The 18,912-nt window shown below is 41.3% G+C and overlaps 1 protein-coding gene across 2 annotated transcripts in view; it reads left to right on the forward strand.

Annotated features, from left to right (window-relative positions):
- Positions 1-18,912, forward strand: part of ide (insulin-degrading enzyme) — a 33,922-nt gene that overhangs the window by 9,198 nt on the left and 5,812 nt on the right. The window contains exons 10-21 of one of the 2 annotated variants that reach the window (XM_065959845.1): positions 737-817; positions 1,336-1,439; positions 2,999-3,101; positions 3,209-3,331; positions 4,137-4,219; positions 5,923-6,067; positions 8,113-8,223; positions 8,458-8,578; positions 10,895-10,986; positions 14,415-14,526; positions 17,170-17,337; positions 17,650-17,922. In XM_065959845.1, the coding sequence (XP_065815917.1) occupies positions 737-817; positions 1,336-1,439; positions 2,999-3,101; positions 3,209-3,331; positions 4,137-4,219; positions 5,923-6,067; positions 8,113-8,223; positions 8,458-8,578; positions 10,895-10,986; positions 14,415-14,526; positions 17,170-17,337; positions 17,650-17,922 (1,516 nt within the window). Of the gene's footprint in view, positions 1-736; positions 818-1,335; positions 1,440-2,998; positions 3,102-3,208; positions 3,332-4,136; positions 4,220-5,112; positions 5,258-5,922; positions 6,068-8,112; positions 8,224-8,457; positions 8,579-10,894; positions 10,987-14,414; positions 14,527-17,169; positions 17,338-17,649; positions 17,923-18,912 lie in introns of both variants that reach the window. The other variant, XM_020653275.3, reaches the window with a different exon arrangement.

An 18,912-nucleotide genomic window follows, 5' to 3' on the forward strand; every position in this document is an offset into this window, starting at 1 on the left:
CTGTTTTGATACCATGGCAACTGAAATACAAGTCTTCGGCACCCAGTAAAAAGTCATTTCTTGTTTTTAACTACCAAAAAATGTAGACAAAAGTCCTTTTCAAAGTGCAATTCTGCAACAGCACTGTAACAATCTGCCGTCGTTTCGCCTCAAGCGTAATGTTGGCGTCCCAATCTGTAAATTCACATTGCTTTACTGCGTTGATGAAGTGCGAGCGAGCTCCACATGCACACAATGCCAGACAGGCATTTTAGACGATGCTCTTTTTTTTTTTTTTTTTTATAGCTTGCGGCTGCTTTAAGTAAAAAATACGACTGAGGACCTGAAGTTCTTCGTTCGATTTTACTTTTCGATACCATCAATCATTAAGATTCTGGAGATTGTGTCGTTTTACCCGTTTTAACAAATGTTAATGGTAAATGGACTTCAGCTTGTATAGCACTTTTTTTTTTAGTTACACATTCATACGTCACCAATGAAGCAGCTGGAGCAACTTGGGGTGAAGTGTCTTGCCCAAAGACACATCGGACATGTTTACTGATTGAAGCCCTGACCTTCCGTTTGACAGACAACTGCATACCGACTGAGCCACAGCCGCCCACAGAAAATAGATATTCTATGCTACACTATAAGTCTATATATGAAAATGGTTATTTGTAGAATGACAGAATTGAATCTGCATATTATTCTGTGTTTTCACTTGTTACACCCTCTCCATCTCTGTCCGTCTTTGTAGGATTTGAACAAAGTGGCCTTCAGGTTCAAGGACAAGGAGCGACCCCGCGGCTACACCTCCAAAGTGGCCGGTTTGCTACACGTAAGTCCCCTCCCCATCTGCAAAGGTTGTTTCCAGGGAGACTCGATGCAGCTCATTGCGTCTGTGGCTGCTGTCGTCATCAGGCTGTCTGCTGCTGTTGACTCTGGATAAAGAGTCTGGAGATTTTGCAGAGGGACAGTCGATCAAGAAATAGGCTAGACTTTTATTCTTACCACAGTTCTTATGTGACCTGTGCAGCCAACGGAGAATGCTGAAAATCACAGACATACATTGTGTTATTCTTTTAGTCATTTCACATTTTTTTACACTTGTGTGACATTTATTGTTGTCACCTTGTAAAATGAGTCATTAGGTGTAATTCTGATCGTCTCTATAGTAAGGAGGCTTAAATTCAGTGATTCAACTTTGGATTAGAATTGAGCGCTTTAACAAACATTTTATTCTGATAAAGGACAGTGTCACATTTATTGCAGCCTAGGAACATAAAACAAGGATCACATAGTTCTCACATTCTTAGTTGTCACGGTACTAACAGCTTCTTTCTTTGTGTGTTTCAGTACTACCCTCTAGAAGAGATTTTAGCTGCAGAGTACCTTTTGGAGGACTTCAGGCCAGATCTGATTGAGATGGTTCTGGATAAACTGAGACCAGAACACGTCAGGTCGGTGTGACATGTTTCATGATGACATCGGTGTCTCCTTATGTTCAGAATAACTTGTGTAACTTTCATGCACTTACAGTCATGGAAGTTGAACTTACTTAAACTGCAGCTGATGAATCACTAAACCAACTGTAGAGAATCAAGTGAAACTCTATAGACCCTTTTTAAACTTTTTTTCTGTTTTTGTCAACAAAACCTCCTGTGCGGTTGTCAAAATATCCAATACTTGGGTCGTTTTTCCAACACCACATGTTTTACAATGATATGATCTCTATTTTTAAAATGATCTACAGATGTTTCTCGAGTGCTTTTGGCAGCCAAGTTGTGTTTTTGTCTCCTATTTGAAATAAACACAAGATACTTGTTCTCTGATAAAAGAGTAGGTAACCCTAACCCAGTGAAGAAACCCCTCATCCCAATTATGCCCCAATGCCCTACTGATACATTACATAACCTTCACAAGGAACTTAGTTGACTTTTCAACCAGACCAGCATTGCCCTCTTCAATAGACCCAGGCTCTGGTTAGCTAACCAGGTAGTGACAACGCCTATACTACCTATCCTGATGTGGGGGCTAATAGGGTAGATAAAAACAGACAGAGAGCAGATGTCTTAATTGTAAAAATACAATGGCAACATTTTGGTGCAGAAAGCAATTGTTGGGAAATTAAAAATGTGAAACAACCCAGTGTTGAATGCCTAGGACTTGTATCTTTGTTGCATTGGAATCAAAACAGGTATCGATATTGTTTGAAATAGTATCGTGTCAAAGTTAAAAATCTGTTATCGTGACAACCTTAACCTCCTTTGTGACAAATGGATTCCTACAAGAGTTACGTCTCCCCGAAGCCCCTCTTTGGCTCTGAAACTTTGCCACGTGCAGCTTTACCACCACTTAATTTTATTGGAAGTGTCAAGCAGAGTGCAGACTTGTAATTGGTCCATTCCTTAATGCTTACAACAGAGGAGATTGCATGCACTCATTGGCTGACCCTGACAGACGGAGTGCCAGTTTCCTCCTCTACTGAAGTGGATGGTTAACCTTGAAGTTCTGCCAGTTCTACTCTTCCAGCCCGACTGTGCCCCGTTATGTATTAATCTTTTTCTAGCAGCTGTGAATGAAGTTACAGAGAGTATGGCTACATTATAAACGTGCCTGTGTGTATCATCAGCAACTTTATTGTAATTAGAGGTCCAAGGAGTGTCACTTCCTGCTCAAGTTTTGTTTCTGTGCCAAAATATCGCCAATGTATTTGTGCAATTTAGACATTGTGCAGAATGTTCCTTGAATTCTTCGATGGTCCAAAACAAGAATGTATCCAATATTAGGCGCCTAGGATTTATATTTTTGTTTATGTGGTATTTAAATGGGGAAGTGGTATCAGTTGAGTTTTACTAGTATTTCATCAAAGTTTAAAATTCTGATTTTTGTAGCAAACTGTATCAAGACGCATTGCTTACTAAAATAATTTAAATCTCATTTTGTGATTACAAATAAACTATTTTCTGCTCTCAGAGAGAAGTGATTTGACCCAGCTTGTTTCTTTTTCTTTTCCCAGAGTTGCAGTGGTGTCAAAGTCATTTGAAGGACAAACAGACAAGACAGAGGAGTGGTACGGCACACAGTACAAACAGGAGTCCATCTCTGAAGAGACCCTCGAGGTGAGTCGCTGCTGTCACCGTGCTCTTATAGAAACTTAAACCGTGCTGTGAGTCTTTGCTGCTTTGATGAGTGCGTGATCACGGCTGTCTGCTGTCTTGTGTTTCAGAAATGGGCGAGTGCAGACCTCAACGGCAAGTTCAAATTACCCATGAAAAACGAGTTCATCCCCACCAGCTTTGAGATCTACCCTCTTGAGAAAGACGCTCCATCAGTCCCCACTTTAATCAAGGCAAGTGTTCGTGCTGCAGAGCTCTGCAATCAGCATTCTGTTGCTCTCTTTGTCCATGACTGCACAGAACTATAATGCCCCGTTCCATTTACCTCGGAAGTCAGGACTGGGAATGATGTCACACCCGAGTAAACTGCGTTCCAGTTGCAAGTCGGAAAAGCAACATGGACGCGTCCAGGAGTACCTTTTTGTTTTGTTAGCTAATACCAGACGATAACAACACTCTAAGTGATATTTTCTGACCGAAAACAATGACAACACCTCCACAGATAGAACTTGCACAATACCATTGGTCTGATTGATTTAATTACAGAAAAAGACGACTAAGCTGCTAATAAACTCAACTGTTGCATCTTAAACATCCCTTTCGATGCACGTAGCAGCCATAGTGGATCTGAACTTTTTTTTCTCAGAGTTTCCGAGTCGTAACTACGACTTCAGACGCCGTTTCAGTTGACAATTCCGACTGGGAACTGGGAATTTCCCACGAACGAGATCAACTGGAATGCACCATATGTGCTGAACTGCATATTGTTTACAATTCTTTAATTTTTTCATATGATCATAAGGCAAACAAGATTTTAGTTCTGCCAGGATCAGAGAGCAACAGAGTACATATTTCCACTCCTTTAAGGAAAGGCTGAATAAATGTGCCTTTTATGTTTCTATAAATGAAAGACTGAAATTCAAAGTAAGCCTCTGCCTTTACAAGGATTTCCAGGGACTACAGACGATTATCTTTAATCAGAATGGATTATAATGAATATGAAGATGAAGTCCTCCTGTGTGTGTTTGTGTTTTCTAGGACACTGCTATGAGCAAGGTGTGGTTCAAACAGGATGATAAGTTTTTCCTGCCCAAGGCATGCCTGAACTTCGAGTTCTTCAGGTGAGTCAGTGATGATGAAACTTTGGACACTATGTTTTCATTTGATGTTACTTTACAGTTTACCCCAGCTAGACGCAGAGAGCTCCTACATTTTTATGTTTTCTTAATTCACAACACTAACGAGAAGAAGTACAGCTAAGTAAGATTCTCTCAGTTTGGGTAATTCAATAATTTCCTGCTTTATGAGTTTAGAGTTTGATATAATATAATTTCCAAACATGAAATTTAACCTGCAGTCCCTTAAAGGCAGGGTTGGTAATTTTCTCCAGATACACTTTACACAGATACAACCATTTTGGTTGTAATTGTCTTTAGGTCCTGACAGAAATTAATAACTCATGTTCTCTGTTCTCCAATCACACGCCTCCCTGCTCGTACTCTAACCCTTGTGTGCACGAGCCCACACTCAAAGAGTTTATACTGTGAGTTTACTTACTGCTGAATAAGACATGAGACGACGTAGTTTCTACACACTCGCTCATGCAGGTAGATGAGGGGCGTGGCTTTGAGGGAGCACAGAGGGGAGGGGGTGGGTGTAGATGGAGCACTGAGGGAATGCTACTTTCAAAATCATGCTAGTTTTTAAAATTACCAACCCTGCCTTTAAGTGTTTGCCCTGCAGAAGACACTAAACTGAGATAATCTGGATCAGGTTGTAGTTGATAGATAAAACACTTCAAACTGTTTCTTGGGGGACAATAGACAATATAACCCAATAAGAGTGTATTTATTTGATTTAGTGGTTGCAACCAGTCAGCTCCAAACCTCCTGCTCTGCCACACCCCTGATTACTGAAGTGAATGCTGTTGTTTTATAGTAGAATCATGTTATTGGTGAGAAAATTATGAGACAGGCGTCCCTATGTTGTTTGACCACTGCCGTTTTCTCTACAGCCCGTTTGCGTATGTGGACCCATTGCATTGTAACATGGCATATTTATACCTGGAGCTCCTCAAGGACTCCCTCAACGAGTATGCATATGCAGCCGAGCTAGCTGGCTTGAACTATGACCTCCAAAATACCGTCTATGGGATGTATGTAAGTATCCAAAATCCCCCCCCTCCTCCCTCCCCTGTCGCCGTAATGCTGCATCCCAGTCGGACCTCAAAGTCTCAACCTTTATCATCCTCAAGACAGGACTGCTGAGGCTCAGCCAGGTCTGTGCTGACAGGTGGCTGTGAGCCAACTGTAGCACCAGACTGAAAATAATTCAGTCTGTTGTCCTTATTATCAAAACCCAAGATTTGATTTGAGACATCTGGTGAACCAAACACACAGTTTTAAAACCTTCTGATCCAGACCTGGCTGCTCTTGTCTCTGTCCGCATCTTCCTCTTTATTCTTCATCAACCCTTTCTTTGTTCACTCACCCACCTCCCTGCGAAACCATCACCACTATAAGAGGCTTTCATTTTGTGACATTGTCAGGCAGACCGAATCATCGTCATGTCCATCTTGCACACCTGTAGTTAACACAGGTGAGGCAGAGTCCCACCCATGACTTGTAGTTCATGATTGAAATGGTGATTTTAGCTGTTGTGAAAATGTTTACGGGACATCAAGCTGGTCACGAGGCTGCATATACATACTCTTCATATCGTTCCTCTCTAACCTGCATTGTCTTGTATTTAAGTTCTTGTCAACGCAACATTCCCAACAAACATGTATTTTTGTTTTTGTCCTTTTTTTCCCCCCTTCCATCAGTCGCTACCTATACACAGACCCCCAACACTGCAACATGACCTTCCTGTTCTTCAGGTTACTGAAGGATGATTTAAAAGAGTATACATATGCAGCCCGCCTGGCTGGGCTGGTGTATGGCGTAGCCTCGGGGATGAATGCCATCCTCGTAAGTAATATGTGTGAAGGGAAGTGGGGGGTGATGGTGATGAAGGGTCCACTTTGAGGCTGTGTGAACATGGCTTTGATCTTTCTACGTCCATATTGATTATTTGAGGTGCTTAATTTCTCTAACATAATAGATTTGTAAGACTGTCTGCTGGCCCGTGCATTTCCTCCACAGACCTGCTTAAGTCCCCGAGCCTTATGGATTAAAAAAAAAAAGTATGACATATCAAATTTTTTTTTAAGCGAGAGTCCGCCCTATCGGGCACCAATGAGTTAATGAATACATTGGTCTGCTTGAATTTGTGTGACTGTGTGTGCCTTCAGAACAAAGTGACAACCTGCCTGTGAGAGTGAAACTGGATTGCAGTGGTGGTGTTTCTTTCCTTTCTCTGTGAGCTTTCTGACTTCTGCACCAAACCTCTGCATCCTTATAACCCAGTAACCTGCATTCATTAGCTGCATGCCATCCATGTTTCCATGATTAAAGAAAGCTACTCGGTCTGTGTATCTGTGTGACGGCCTGTACATAATGGACATGAGTCAGCGGTGTGTGTCAAGGTTAATGATGTTAGGAGAGTTTCCAGTGCAGGGACTCAGCCACAGGGAGTGGGCAGGACGTGGTGTGCGGGTGTAGCCATGTTGGCTGGAGGTTTTGCTGAGTCATGAAGGGCGTAGAGTGTGGATGACTTTGCAAAACGGAGGCTTTAAATAACCTTGTCTGTTCTTTTCCACTTTAAAAATACTCATTTACATTATCATCATCATCATCATCATCATCAGCCTCTCAGGACGGCTGTGACTCCCAGAGAGACTTCACTGAATCTGTTTACAATGCATGGGATGATGTGGTGATGATTGCTTTTATAGATCAGTCTGTTTTTATCCTCGTGTTTGATGAGAATATATCGCTTTAAAAAAAAGAAAATGCATTCCTCCCCCGTTTTTATACTTCAAGTCGATTAAAACATTTTAGATGAATAAAGATGTGAAGTTATACATTTGATGATAAACAGCTCTGGACAAAGATAACAGACCACTCCAAAAATGTCTTTAAATCAACATCTACAGTATATGATAGAACCTGTTTCAGTGTCTGTTGAATTACACAGGTTTTGGTTTTGTGATCACCTGAACTAAATCTTACCGACTGAAAGTATATAAACACACTGTTGTTGTGGTTGTTGTGCCAAGAGTGGCGTAACGTCAACCCACAGCAATGTTTAACTTCTTTTTATTTAACCAGCTTTGTCCCATTGAGATTAATAACCTATTTTCCAAGAGAGATCTGACCGAGAAACACAGCAACAAAAACACAGACAGAGATATCATCTTATGCATTACCCTGCGTTTTCCAACCCTTTATATGATCGTACCATGTTTCATGCTTTCATGACAAAATCTGCATTATGCTAAGGGCCTGACCGATATAGGATTGTTGGGTCCGATACAGATTATTGATATTAGGGAGAGGAAAAAATCTGATACCAATATATCCGTCGAAATCTTTTTTAGATCTACCTTCGATCTGTAGAGATATACAGATATACACATTTATTGTGTTGACACACACACACACGCACGCTTGTGAAAAAGATATATAATGAAGACAAGATGGTCACTTAACTGGAAAAGTAACTGAGCATGTATGTGCATCACAGCTTGACACTCTGGAGAGTGATGATGTTTGTTGTAATCCATACAGTGCACTCTGCTGGTGAAAGAGAATTGCTAAAGAAATGCTATTTGACTGGTAAATAAATCTGGTAATATTGGCGCATATCTATGATAAAATTCGCTGATACGATAAGTCGCTGGATATGTTAATATCGGGCGATTATTCTGTCAGGCTCTAGTATTTGACAAATATCACCTCTCTGAAAGGCTTTTTATGGTAATTGTCAGCCAATAATTAGAAATGTCACAAATGAATTTCCAGACCTTTAAATCAACAAATGAAACTTTAGCGTGATATATGAACCACTGATCCTCCTGATCTTTCTGTTGGTTGATAATGCTCCTCCTGTCATCTGTCGCTGTGTGCCGCAGCTGTCAGTGAAAGGTTACAATGACAAACAACACATCCTGCTGAAGAAGATCATCGAGAAGATGGCCACGTTCGAGATCGATGAGAAGCGCTTTGACATCATCAAAGAGGCGGTAAGACCCGACTGCAACTCCATCATCTCTCCACAAAAGTTCTGCTGAGTCATGATCCAACAAAGCGCTGACTTTGAAATGTTTATTGAACAGCTAACCCTTTCACCTGGGTGTTCATAACTTATTATTTTACAACAACAAGAGCAGTGAAGGTTGCAGCAGTTGTAGTCTCATACTGAACATTTCTCTTTAAATCCACATCATTAAGTGCTGAACTTCTCTATCTCCCCGCAGTACATGAGGTCTTTGAATAACTTCAGAGCCGAGCAGCCTCACCAGCACGCCATGTACTACCTCCGTTTGCTAATGACCGAGGTTGCTTGGACCAAAGACGAGCTCAGAGAAGCTCTGGATGGTGAGACACAACTTTAAAAACCACTCTCTTTTCTTTCTTCACTTCTGTCTCAAAGTCCCAGCTCTGGTGCTTATTAGCCTTTAACTACTGGAAGCCAATCTCAGCTCCCCGAAAACACAGAATAACAGCAGAGTCGAGCCTTTCCTCAGGGCTAGAACTGAGCAGGCAAACTTCAGCTATGTAGTAGAAAATATGATCATGGTTATTCAATTCATATTTATCAGTAACATACACAGTATACATAGTGATTGTGTCTGGTACCAGACCAGTCATGAGATATATTAACATTACACACACACAAAAACATCGTCAAGAGTTCAATAAAGGATAAAGTAATTAAATACAGTTTAACAATTGGCATATGTATTGAGATATACATGAAGAATGAAAGTATTCCTCAAAAAGACAGAACAAGTTTCTGTAGTTTTGAGGAGTTTGGCTCACAGCTGATAGATGGCTGTTCTTCTTTTTTCACTTGTGTGTCTTTCTCTTCATTTGAATGCTGAGGCTGTGCTCCTCCCTGGCTGCAGTCTTTCCTCTCCGCTGTGCCGGTCTGGAACCTGAAGGGCAGATTGTTCTTTTTCACCAACGGATGTTACACAGACTATCCTCAGATTCACATGAGACTCAATTAACCTGCAGGGTGAAAGCCAGCAGACTTGTCACCAGGGCCTCCAATTATCACCGCCTCTCCCTTATCAGTGTCCTTAAGCCCCTGCTGTCTGTCTAAGCTCCACCACACACCTTTGTTTCTGACTGTGTGTGTGTTTCTGTGTGTGTGTTGTGTGGTGCTGTGGACAAACAATCGTCTTGGTAAAGTGAGTGTGTCCCTGTAGTAGCTCATCCTTGAATCTGGGTCAGACGATACTTGAATTCAGATTGGCCAGCCCACATTAAGATGGACTAGATTTGTGTGTATAACTGCATGTGTGAGTGTGTGTTTGGCCAGGCTTGCAATTGTGTGGGGCCATAAAATGTTCTGAAAAGGGTTGAAATACAACTTAAATCAATAAAGATGCTAGAGCCATTTTTCATTATATGAAAGTCTTCCTGTCTTGCAGCAGCTTCAGAAGTGAAGTCTCAACAGAGAAAACGCCCACTTCCATGACCCTTTACAAAACCTAGTTTGAGATGAATGTGAAGAAAGTCGAGGTCTCCTGTAAAAGTGAAAAGAATACTACTGAGGTACACACAAACAATAGTGAAAATCAACTCTTATTATCATACAAAGAGGAATTTATTGACTTAAAAAAGGTTACATTTCCATATTTATGTTTCTAATATGCAGCTTGGCCAGAAGCTCTATCACCACATGTTGTGTGTCCGGTGAAGAGAGATGTCTAGACTGAAGCTGCTTTATGTAGTATCCTATCTTGTTTAAATCATTAAAAGGAGAAGACTTCTGAGGAAAATGTAGTTCCTATAAAAACAATGTAAACATGAGAAATAAAATGAATCATAATGTCAGAAAAGTTGGAGCAGCGATAGTCTATCGCAGGGCTATTCAACTATTTTGTTCAGGGGGCCAATTTTTCAGAAAACCAAGGACCCAGGGGGACAGAACAACAAGCTCACCACAGCAGTACAGTGCGCAAAGCCATTTCCCCCCCCCATCAACAACACAAGCTTGTGATAGACTGCAAGCACAGGACCAAAGATGTTCTATTAAACGGGTGCGTTCTGCTGTTTTTAATACTTTACTGTGGCAACAATGATAGTCATTCACAAGTCCCCCCCCCCCCCCCCCCCCCCCCGGTTTATAATTTATTGTAAATAGAACTGAGCAGCCAGTTGAATGGGCCTGACTCGAGCGGTTATATCTCGTACAGCGCCGCAGCGACTGTGGGTTGGAATCTGACCTTGGCACTTTGCTTCATGTCATACACTACTCTCTCCCCAACATTTCCTGTCTCTCTTCAGCTGTTCTAACTAATAAAGGTGAAAAGTAATTAAAAAAATAATAATAATGCAAGAAAAGCTGAGCTTCTGAAACGAGTTGTAAGTGTCAGCTCATCATGCAGGATGTACTCTGTCTGCAGTTAGTGATCCTCTTTAAACAGGAAGAAGAAACACACGGTATAAATCTTGTTAAGTATCTCCAATAATCCATGGTGACAAATTTATAGTGATCATATTTCCTGTCCAGCTTCAGATTGTAGTTTTGTGTAACATGTGCCCACTGAAGTAGTGTATGATGAACACACAGACACACACAGCAGGTTCTCTCTTCCTCTCTTTTTTTTTCTGATGAAGTCTTTAGCTCGGGGAAATTGCTCTTTGATTGATTGCTGTTGTTGTGTGTGATCTGTATTCCAGATGTAACTCTCGCACGCCTCAAGGCCTTCATACCTCAACTCCTGTCACGATTACATATCGAAGCCCTTCTCCACGGCAATATCCCCAAGGAGGTTTGTCACTGCTTTTTTTATTTATTCGATCTGTGCGAATTTTATGACACTCTGCCTCTCAGATACAATTACATAATTGTAATAATTTATTATGTATAATAATTGAAAAAGCAATGTTTATTAAGTACCGTCCATACAATACACCAAAATCAACTGTTAAAGACACACACACACACACACACACACACACACACACACACACACACACACACAGCCCAACAAACGTATCTAGCTCTTAAACCGTATCGATGTTTAGAGATACAAACCAAAAGCAGAGCATTGATAAAAAACTGAGAACGGTTATTACAAAGATTCAAAAACAACCTTCAAAGTGTTGATCTCATGATTCTTTCTGACTTTCTAGTCTTTATACCAGAGTTAAAACCCCCTCCCACTCGTTCGAGGTGAATTCTCTGGATTATATCCTGCTGCTCTCTCACATCAGCTCACTCGAACTTTCAGCCAAAAAAATAACACGGGTCTGGCAGGAGAAACTCCAGGTGAAGTCTGAGCGAAAAATAAATAAATCTCCAGCCATGCAGCTCCTCCGGATAATATCAGGAGTTTTTTGGAAGTAGGAAAGCACGAGAGTACTTCTTTAAGTTCAAAGAAAAACTTAAAATAAGTTCTTAATCTTACTGGTAGCCGGTACAGCTGTGCCCCGGACGAGGTCACATGGCTGTTGTATTTGGTTCCAGTTGGTTTTCTTGCTGCAGTGTTTTTGGACACGCTGGAGACTGAGATTGATTTTAGACTGAGACAGAAACAAGGGGAGAGCTGCGTAATCTACACCTATTTTTAGAACTCTGAGCATTCATATTCCTTTTTTTAAAACCTTTTTCTGAGTGTATATTGAATTCACTTTAATTCTCAATCCTTTGGATCACCTTCAGCCCTTTATCTGGCTGTCCGGTGGTATCACAGAGGATTATTTTCAAACCTCTTATAAAGTCACACTTTCTAGGAGGGTGGCGTCACAGTCTGGTGGAGAGAAAGAACGAGGCTTTGTGCAGACTGCAGGCTAATAAGATTTATTTCTCATATCTGATCTCGATGATAGACTGTCCGCACTTTCATTTGCAAGTGATCGGGTCAGATTTGTGTGTTCTGATGTCTCGGACGTGGCTGCAGGCGTCAGTTACTAAGTACATATGCTGTTGACGTTTTTTCTAAAGCAAAGCATGAAGAATGGAGGTCAGTGATGAATGTGAGCTCTAAAATGGCAACTATTATGTTGCAAGTGGAAAAAAACTGAACATATTTGGCACAGATTTTCAGCTGAAAATAAAAAGGCAATTTTTCCTCAAAAAACATCAAGAACAATATGAACAAGAAATAAATACAAAAAATATATAGTTTTCAAGATCAGAGTATGCACACCAGGATTCTTCAGATTGACCTTTAAAGTTAGTTTGAACAATCGTGGTGTGCGCTGGATAACTCTCATCCTGAAAGCTGTTTGATCCTGCTCTAGGTTGACCTCAAGGAGTAGCACGGCTGAACACAGGGCACCCATCCATCCTCAAAATATATGAATTGTATTCAGTTGCAAAACAAAATGTCATCAAAGTTGTTCCTTTTTCATGTCAACAATGCAACGGAGTAGTACATAATCAATCAATCATTATTTGTACAGGGGCAATTCATAACAAGTGTTGTCTCAAGGCGCTTTACAAAAGACCTTACTCGTTAAAAAAATGGGATAGGTAGAGATGGGTTAATTACAAAAGCATATTTTCCAAAATAAGAAAAAAAAGACAATCATATAACGTAAGAGAAGATATTTGATCACAGTTAAACAAAGTGAGCTGCTCAGTCAAGCTCTGAGGAATTAAACTATTTGTGAATGATTGTTCCTTTACTGGCAAGTCACCATACATGCTTGTTTAAAAAGGTGTCTCACACAAACACACACACACACACACACACACACACACACACACACACACACTTCTGTATCTGTGGAACTTCATTTTAATCAAAGACCAGTGAATGTTATCATGTAGAAATTATGTCATGTTACTCTGTGATTTCAACATTTTTATTTAATATCACAAGATTTAATAACACGCTGTGAGGAAACTTTAAAGGTTGTCAAAGTTTTTTATCCTGCGATACTTTTCGACAACACGTTTAGAAACGATGCAGTCTCTTGTTTTAATGTTTGAAAGAATGAAAAAGTACTGAAGCTTTTTAATAACTACAGTCATCGTTTTAATCCAAAGCTGCTGTGTGATTTAAAGAGAGAGAGCAGCTGTGGTCACTTTAAATTCACAGGTCGGTTCAACTGGATTATAAGTGATGACACTGTCTAAATTGCACAAATACATTAAGGACATTTCAGTATCACAATGTTGCCAATGTTTTTGTGCAGTTTGGACAGTATGCAGGAGTTACCCTGCAATTTCTTGGGGGGGGGGGGGGGACAAGAAATTACCAAATATTGGGTCCCTAGGAGTTGTGTTTTTGTTGCTGTGGTATTCAAACAGCTATTAATATTGATTAATTTTCACTAGTATCATGTGCAAGTTTTAAAATCCTAGTGTCGGGACAGCCTGAGCACCTAAAACGAAGCCGAGGAGGTTAACCAAATGAACCCTATTTAAGATTAAATGCTCTTAAAGGATACTCTAAAAGAAAATGAAGACGTCTTCGAGGGGTGAATAATCTTTGCATTGGTCGGCAGCAAACGGTTAGTGCGCAAACAGAGCTAAGCTAAGCACAAGCAGGGACTATTTTAGGACAAAGGTAAGGGGGTTGAGTGAAGCTTGACAAAATATCTCATAATGCCTCAAAAAAAAATCAGGAAGTTATGTTGGAAAACTACGCCTCTAAATAAATAAGAACCAACATTTCACCCTCCTCCATTGTACTATTCAGTCTCCGCCTCAGTCACTCCAGGTTTTCTGTCTTGTCCTCCCATAAAGAAAAAAGACGATCAACAACTCAGTTTCTCTGACTCAATCCCGTCATCCTGGATATGACGTTGTTGGGTGTTGTGTTCTGAACGATGCAGAAGATGCTGTTCAATCTGATTTGAGCAGCCTCGATATATCAAGATAACAGATTTGGTTTAAAAAGTCAGAACACGCCTTAGGCTAACCAGTGAGATCAATGATCCACTTGTTCGTATTCAAGCTACAGCGTGGTCCTACAACGCCCCACTAACCAGCTGCTTTTAAAAAGGAGGCCTTGTTATCTTATGTGTGTTTTTATTTTATTTTAGTGAGTAGCATAGAAAGCATCCTTTTAAATCATGTACTTAAAAATGAAAGGTCTGTAAGTGTTTACAACTGTCTGCAGGCTTAGCTAATGAAGTAGGACAGAAATGTTGAAAAGCAAAACAGAGCACAATGCTTTTCTCAGAGAAGTATCCTCCTTTTGAAATCCTGTTTTTGGGCACTAATTGTTTGTTTTCTCTCCTCCAGTCGGCTCTTGGCATGATGCAAATGCTGGAGGACACGCTCATTGAGCACGCTCACACAAAGCCCCTCCTCCCCAGCCAACTCATTCGCTACAGAGAGGTGCAAGTTCCAGATGGTAGGATTGAAATCACACACACACACACACACACACACACACACACACACACACACTTGTAATCATTCTTCCATCTTCATTTTTATAGCGTCAATTCATAACAAATATTAACAAGACCCTCCACAAGAAGAGCAGGTGTGACTGCGCTCTTTGTTATGTTCATCATCATGCCAGTCATGCATGTCCGCACTGTGACCACACTGAAGAGTCCTTACCCATAATCCTCGTCATCGGTGATGCTGTTGTGCGTCTGTGAAGACTTGATTTAATTGAATACCCCTCATTTCCTTCAGAGGAACATAACAGTCACTGAGCCGAGATGGACGTCATCAGGCCAAATACACACACACACACACACACACACACACACACACACATGCCAAGCAAAGCACCTGTGCTGCGTCTCTGATTCGAATGAGTGAGGGGGGTTGAAAGGCAGAGCAGAGCTGCTCAGGGCCACCCGGAGACTTCCTGAGTCTCACTCAGGGATTTTTCCAGGCCGGGCTCCAGACTGCGTGTCAGACAGACACAGAGCAGGAGCACAGGAGGAGGACAGAGAGGATGTAAACACAGAGTCTGCTCCTGGAATGACGGACAGATGGACGGAAAACGGAAAGAAGTTATTACTCTCACTGCTTAAAGTTCAAATTATTCTTTGTTAAAGGCCCCTTGTTATTCAAACATGATGAGAAGGATGACCTGCTCACTTTTAACCCTGAGGAAACTTCAGTTGTTTTGTTTTTTTGCACAGTCTTCTTTAAATCAATGTATCCTTCATTCTTTTTGCAGGACATCTTTTTCATCATCAAATTGTCCGTTTACTGATGATGTCATTGAGATGCGTTACATGCACCTGGAGAAAAACATGCAGGCCATCTGGCAACGGGAGATTTCTGGTTGCATAATCTTGCATAAATTGATTTTACATAAACACCTTGAACTTAAAAAACCTTTAGGTTTCACAATTTTCAGGCATTTAAAGTATTTGCAGATAATAACGAAGGATCTCTTGCTCTGTTGCCAAAAAAATAATCAAAACGTCTCTTTACTCTGCTCAGAAACTGCTCATATGCTTTGTTAACAGGTTTTATGTTGCACTGTCAGTTAGGATGATATTTAATCTTTTGTGCAACATTTGAGGCACTAAATGCTCTCATCCTGTAATTTATGGTGTCCAATGCAGACAGATTGGACTTTATAGCAGTAATTAGTACAGTTTGACCTTTGCAGTCAGAAACGTGTTTTATTTATGTGTCACACATTCTTTAGAGTTGACTGAAAGCTGGCTTACATGTCTTACATGGCTTACTTGTCGACAGCATGGAAGTGTGCTGTGAAAAAACAAAACAAACACTGACGCACAAAATTTAAGTGTCCACACTTCATGTTAGTGCTCCCACTTATCCAACCAAAACACTTCCCCTTTACTTTTTTGAGTAATCATAAGTGAATTTCTCTGGACATGTAGAGAAAGGAGACCGTTGACATGACACTCCTGAAGTGCTCAGTCAGCATTTTCCTCAAACTCGTCCTCCATTCAAAGTGAACTTGATCACATAAAACCGAAGCTGAGTGGAAAAAGGAATCAGTTTCCCCTGTGCCAGAATGGACAGCTCCCATCCTCACTGCTCAAAAGAAAATGTAAAGCACAGATAAAAGCCGAGAGGAGAAGAACCATGTTAGCATTCAGTGTCACTGCTGTCCTCTGTCTGACCCTTTCTGTTTTACTGCTACGCTCCTCTTTGCCTCGAGCTTAAAAATAAAAAACCTCTGGTATCTACAACTTAGACAGCTCAGCAGTTTGCAGCCATAAATTAGGCAAAGTGACTTAAGGTACAGTGATTCTGGTTTTCAAAGCCAGGACTTTTAATATAATAATCGAGCTCCTAAAACACCATATTCCAACCTGATGGGCGTGGTTTCCCCGGGCGTGGCTGAGTATGCTTTGTTTCGCTCTGTGACAATCTCATCATATTCATTTTCTTACACTCTGGAGACCCCGATGCCCAAATGTGATACTCAGTAGTAAGCAATTTATTTCAGCCCAAACCATGACATTTAACCAAACCCAAGCCAGTAGCTTTGGTCAATGTTTGGTCGACAAAAAAAGGTGGTGCATTCTGTTTACTGTGCTCGATCCCCACTAAAGAATTTCTCTGGCCGATTTGGATTTCCAACTGGCCGGTCAGCGCCGAGCAGGCTGAAAACCAGCTGCTTCCGGTCACATGCCGATCTATAGGTCAACCTTCATTCCCCACAGTAACCATATAACGATTTAATGATATTGATATGCAGTGTGCTTAAAAAGACAAAAAAAACACAGGGGCACTGGTGGTGTAGTGTTATGTGCGAGCATGTGTGGAGGCTGTAGTCCGGGCTCAGGTCCCACCTGTGACTCCTTTCCGCTTGTTGCCTCCCCCCCCCCATCTCCCTGATATCTGACTCTATCGACTGTCCTGTCTCACTAATAAAAAGACCAAAATAAACCTTAAAAAAACAGTTCCTAATCATATCAAAGCTTCCAAAGTACACGTTTTGCTTCTGTTGTATTTCTGTATTTTTCTGACCAAGTCTCTGTGTTTATTTATTTATACGATTGCAGGAATAAATCAACATAAAACTATGATGTTGTGTTTCTCTCAGGTGGCTGGTATGTTTACCAGCAGAGGAACGAGGTGCACAACAACTGTGGCATTGAGATCTACTATCAGACAGACATGCAGAGCACCAACGACAACATGCTGCTGGAGCTATTCTGTCAGATCATCTCGGAGCCCTGCTTCAACACACTGAGAACCAAAGAACAACTGGGTGAGTCCCTGAAAACATGAAAACACCATCACACAGAGCCTCTTCCAGCACAGAACGGGGCATGTGGAGACGAGACTTCTTGTTTTTCTTTGAGAATCTGCAGCTTTGATTAGTAATTAGATATGACTCTATAAAGACCAGGAAGCGTGTCGTCATCTGTGATGATTATTAATAACCTTATGGAGTCATTACACTTCATTTATGATTAGAATAAAATGCTTTTTGAAGTAGTAATTGTGAAGTTGACTCCCCAAAATGTTTTCGTTCACAAGATAAAAAACCCCCTCTGTCCGCTCCTCCTTCGACCCCCAGGCTACATCGTCTTCAGCGGGCCTCGGCGGGCTAACGGCGTGCAGGGCCTGCGCTTCATCATCCAGTCGGAGAAGGCGCCGCACTATTTGGAGAGCCGCGTGGAGGCTTTCCTTTGCACCATGGAGAAGTCTGTGGAGGAGATGAGCGACGAAGCCTTCCAGAAACACATCCAGGCACTGGCCATCCGCCGCCTGGACAAACCCAAGAAGCTGTCGGCTGAGTGCGCCAAGTACTGGGGAGAGATCATCTCTCAGCAGTATAACTTCGACAGAGGTAACACTCCTCTTCCCCCCTCACTGCTATCTGTTCACCATTTTAAACAGAAATCCAATTGGATTTGACTTGTCAGTAGATGATTTCTTTTATTAGTATTTCCTTTCAGTGAAACACAACATCAAACTTGTATATCAGCAGCCATGAGTCTGTTATTCACTTTTTAAGATCTCTGATCACAACATTATTCAGCGGCCCGAGAACATTACTTTTTGATTCTGAAAATGAAAGTCAAGATTTTACTGTGGAATGGAGAAACTGAACCGATCTGATTTATGTACACATCAGAAGAGAGTAACAAGTCATTCCTACAATACCCAAGCAGAACTAGCTTGTCTGTGCTGTACTCCACTTTATTGTCCTCACGTCGGCATTGATTGGCAGATTTAGCAAAAGATTTCATTGGTAGCTGCATGTTGGTGGACAACCATTTGAATATAGTCACACTGCACGCCTTACTGCTCACATTACTTTTCAAATGTGACCTTTAGCAGATTCCTGTGTGGACTGGTCACGTGACCTGAACTGACCACATGTGCCAAAGAACAACAACAGAGGCGTCACCTGCTGCTCTTAACCTAGCGTCTCTAAACCTGGCTTTAAGGTTCTTACCTTTCTGTTGACACTGCAGTCACGTTGGTCTGTTGCTATTTCCACTGAGATGCTCTTTAACACTTTACAGCCATCATTCACGTTTTCTTTGTAGGTGTCAGCCCAAAAACTTAAAAGGTCTGACACTGACTGTCACTCCTATGACTACCTCCATTGCAGCTGTCTCCTTTCTTTTTGTTTAAGAGCGACTGCTCCTCCCACCAGCGCAGGACTGCAACAAGTGTCAGTCAGTGTGACGTCAGAGTCACATGCGTTCTGATCTGGCTGTTCATACTCAGGATGCATTGCGAAAGATTCGACCTGTACTTGATTATGGAAGCCACATACGAAGGTGGACAAAGTTTGATAAGAAAAGACCAGACTTAATGTGAGTTGTGC

This window comes from Labrus bergylta, chromosome 10, assembly GCF_963930695.1.
Source record: "Labrus bergylta chromosome 10, fLabBer1.1, whole genome shotgun sequence".
Taxonomy (NCBI): Eukaryota; Metazoa; Chordata; class Actinopteri; order Labriformes; family Labridae; genus Labrus; species Labrus bergylta.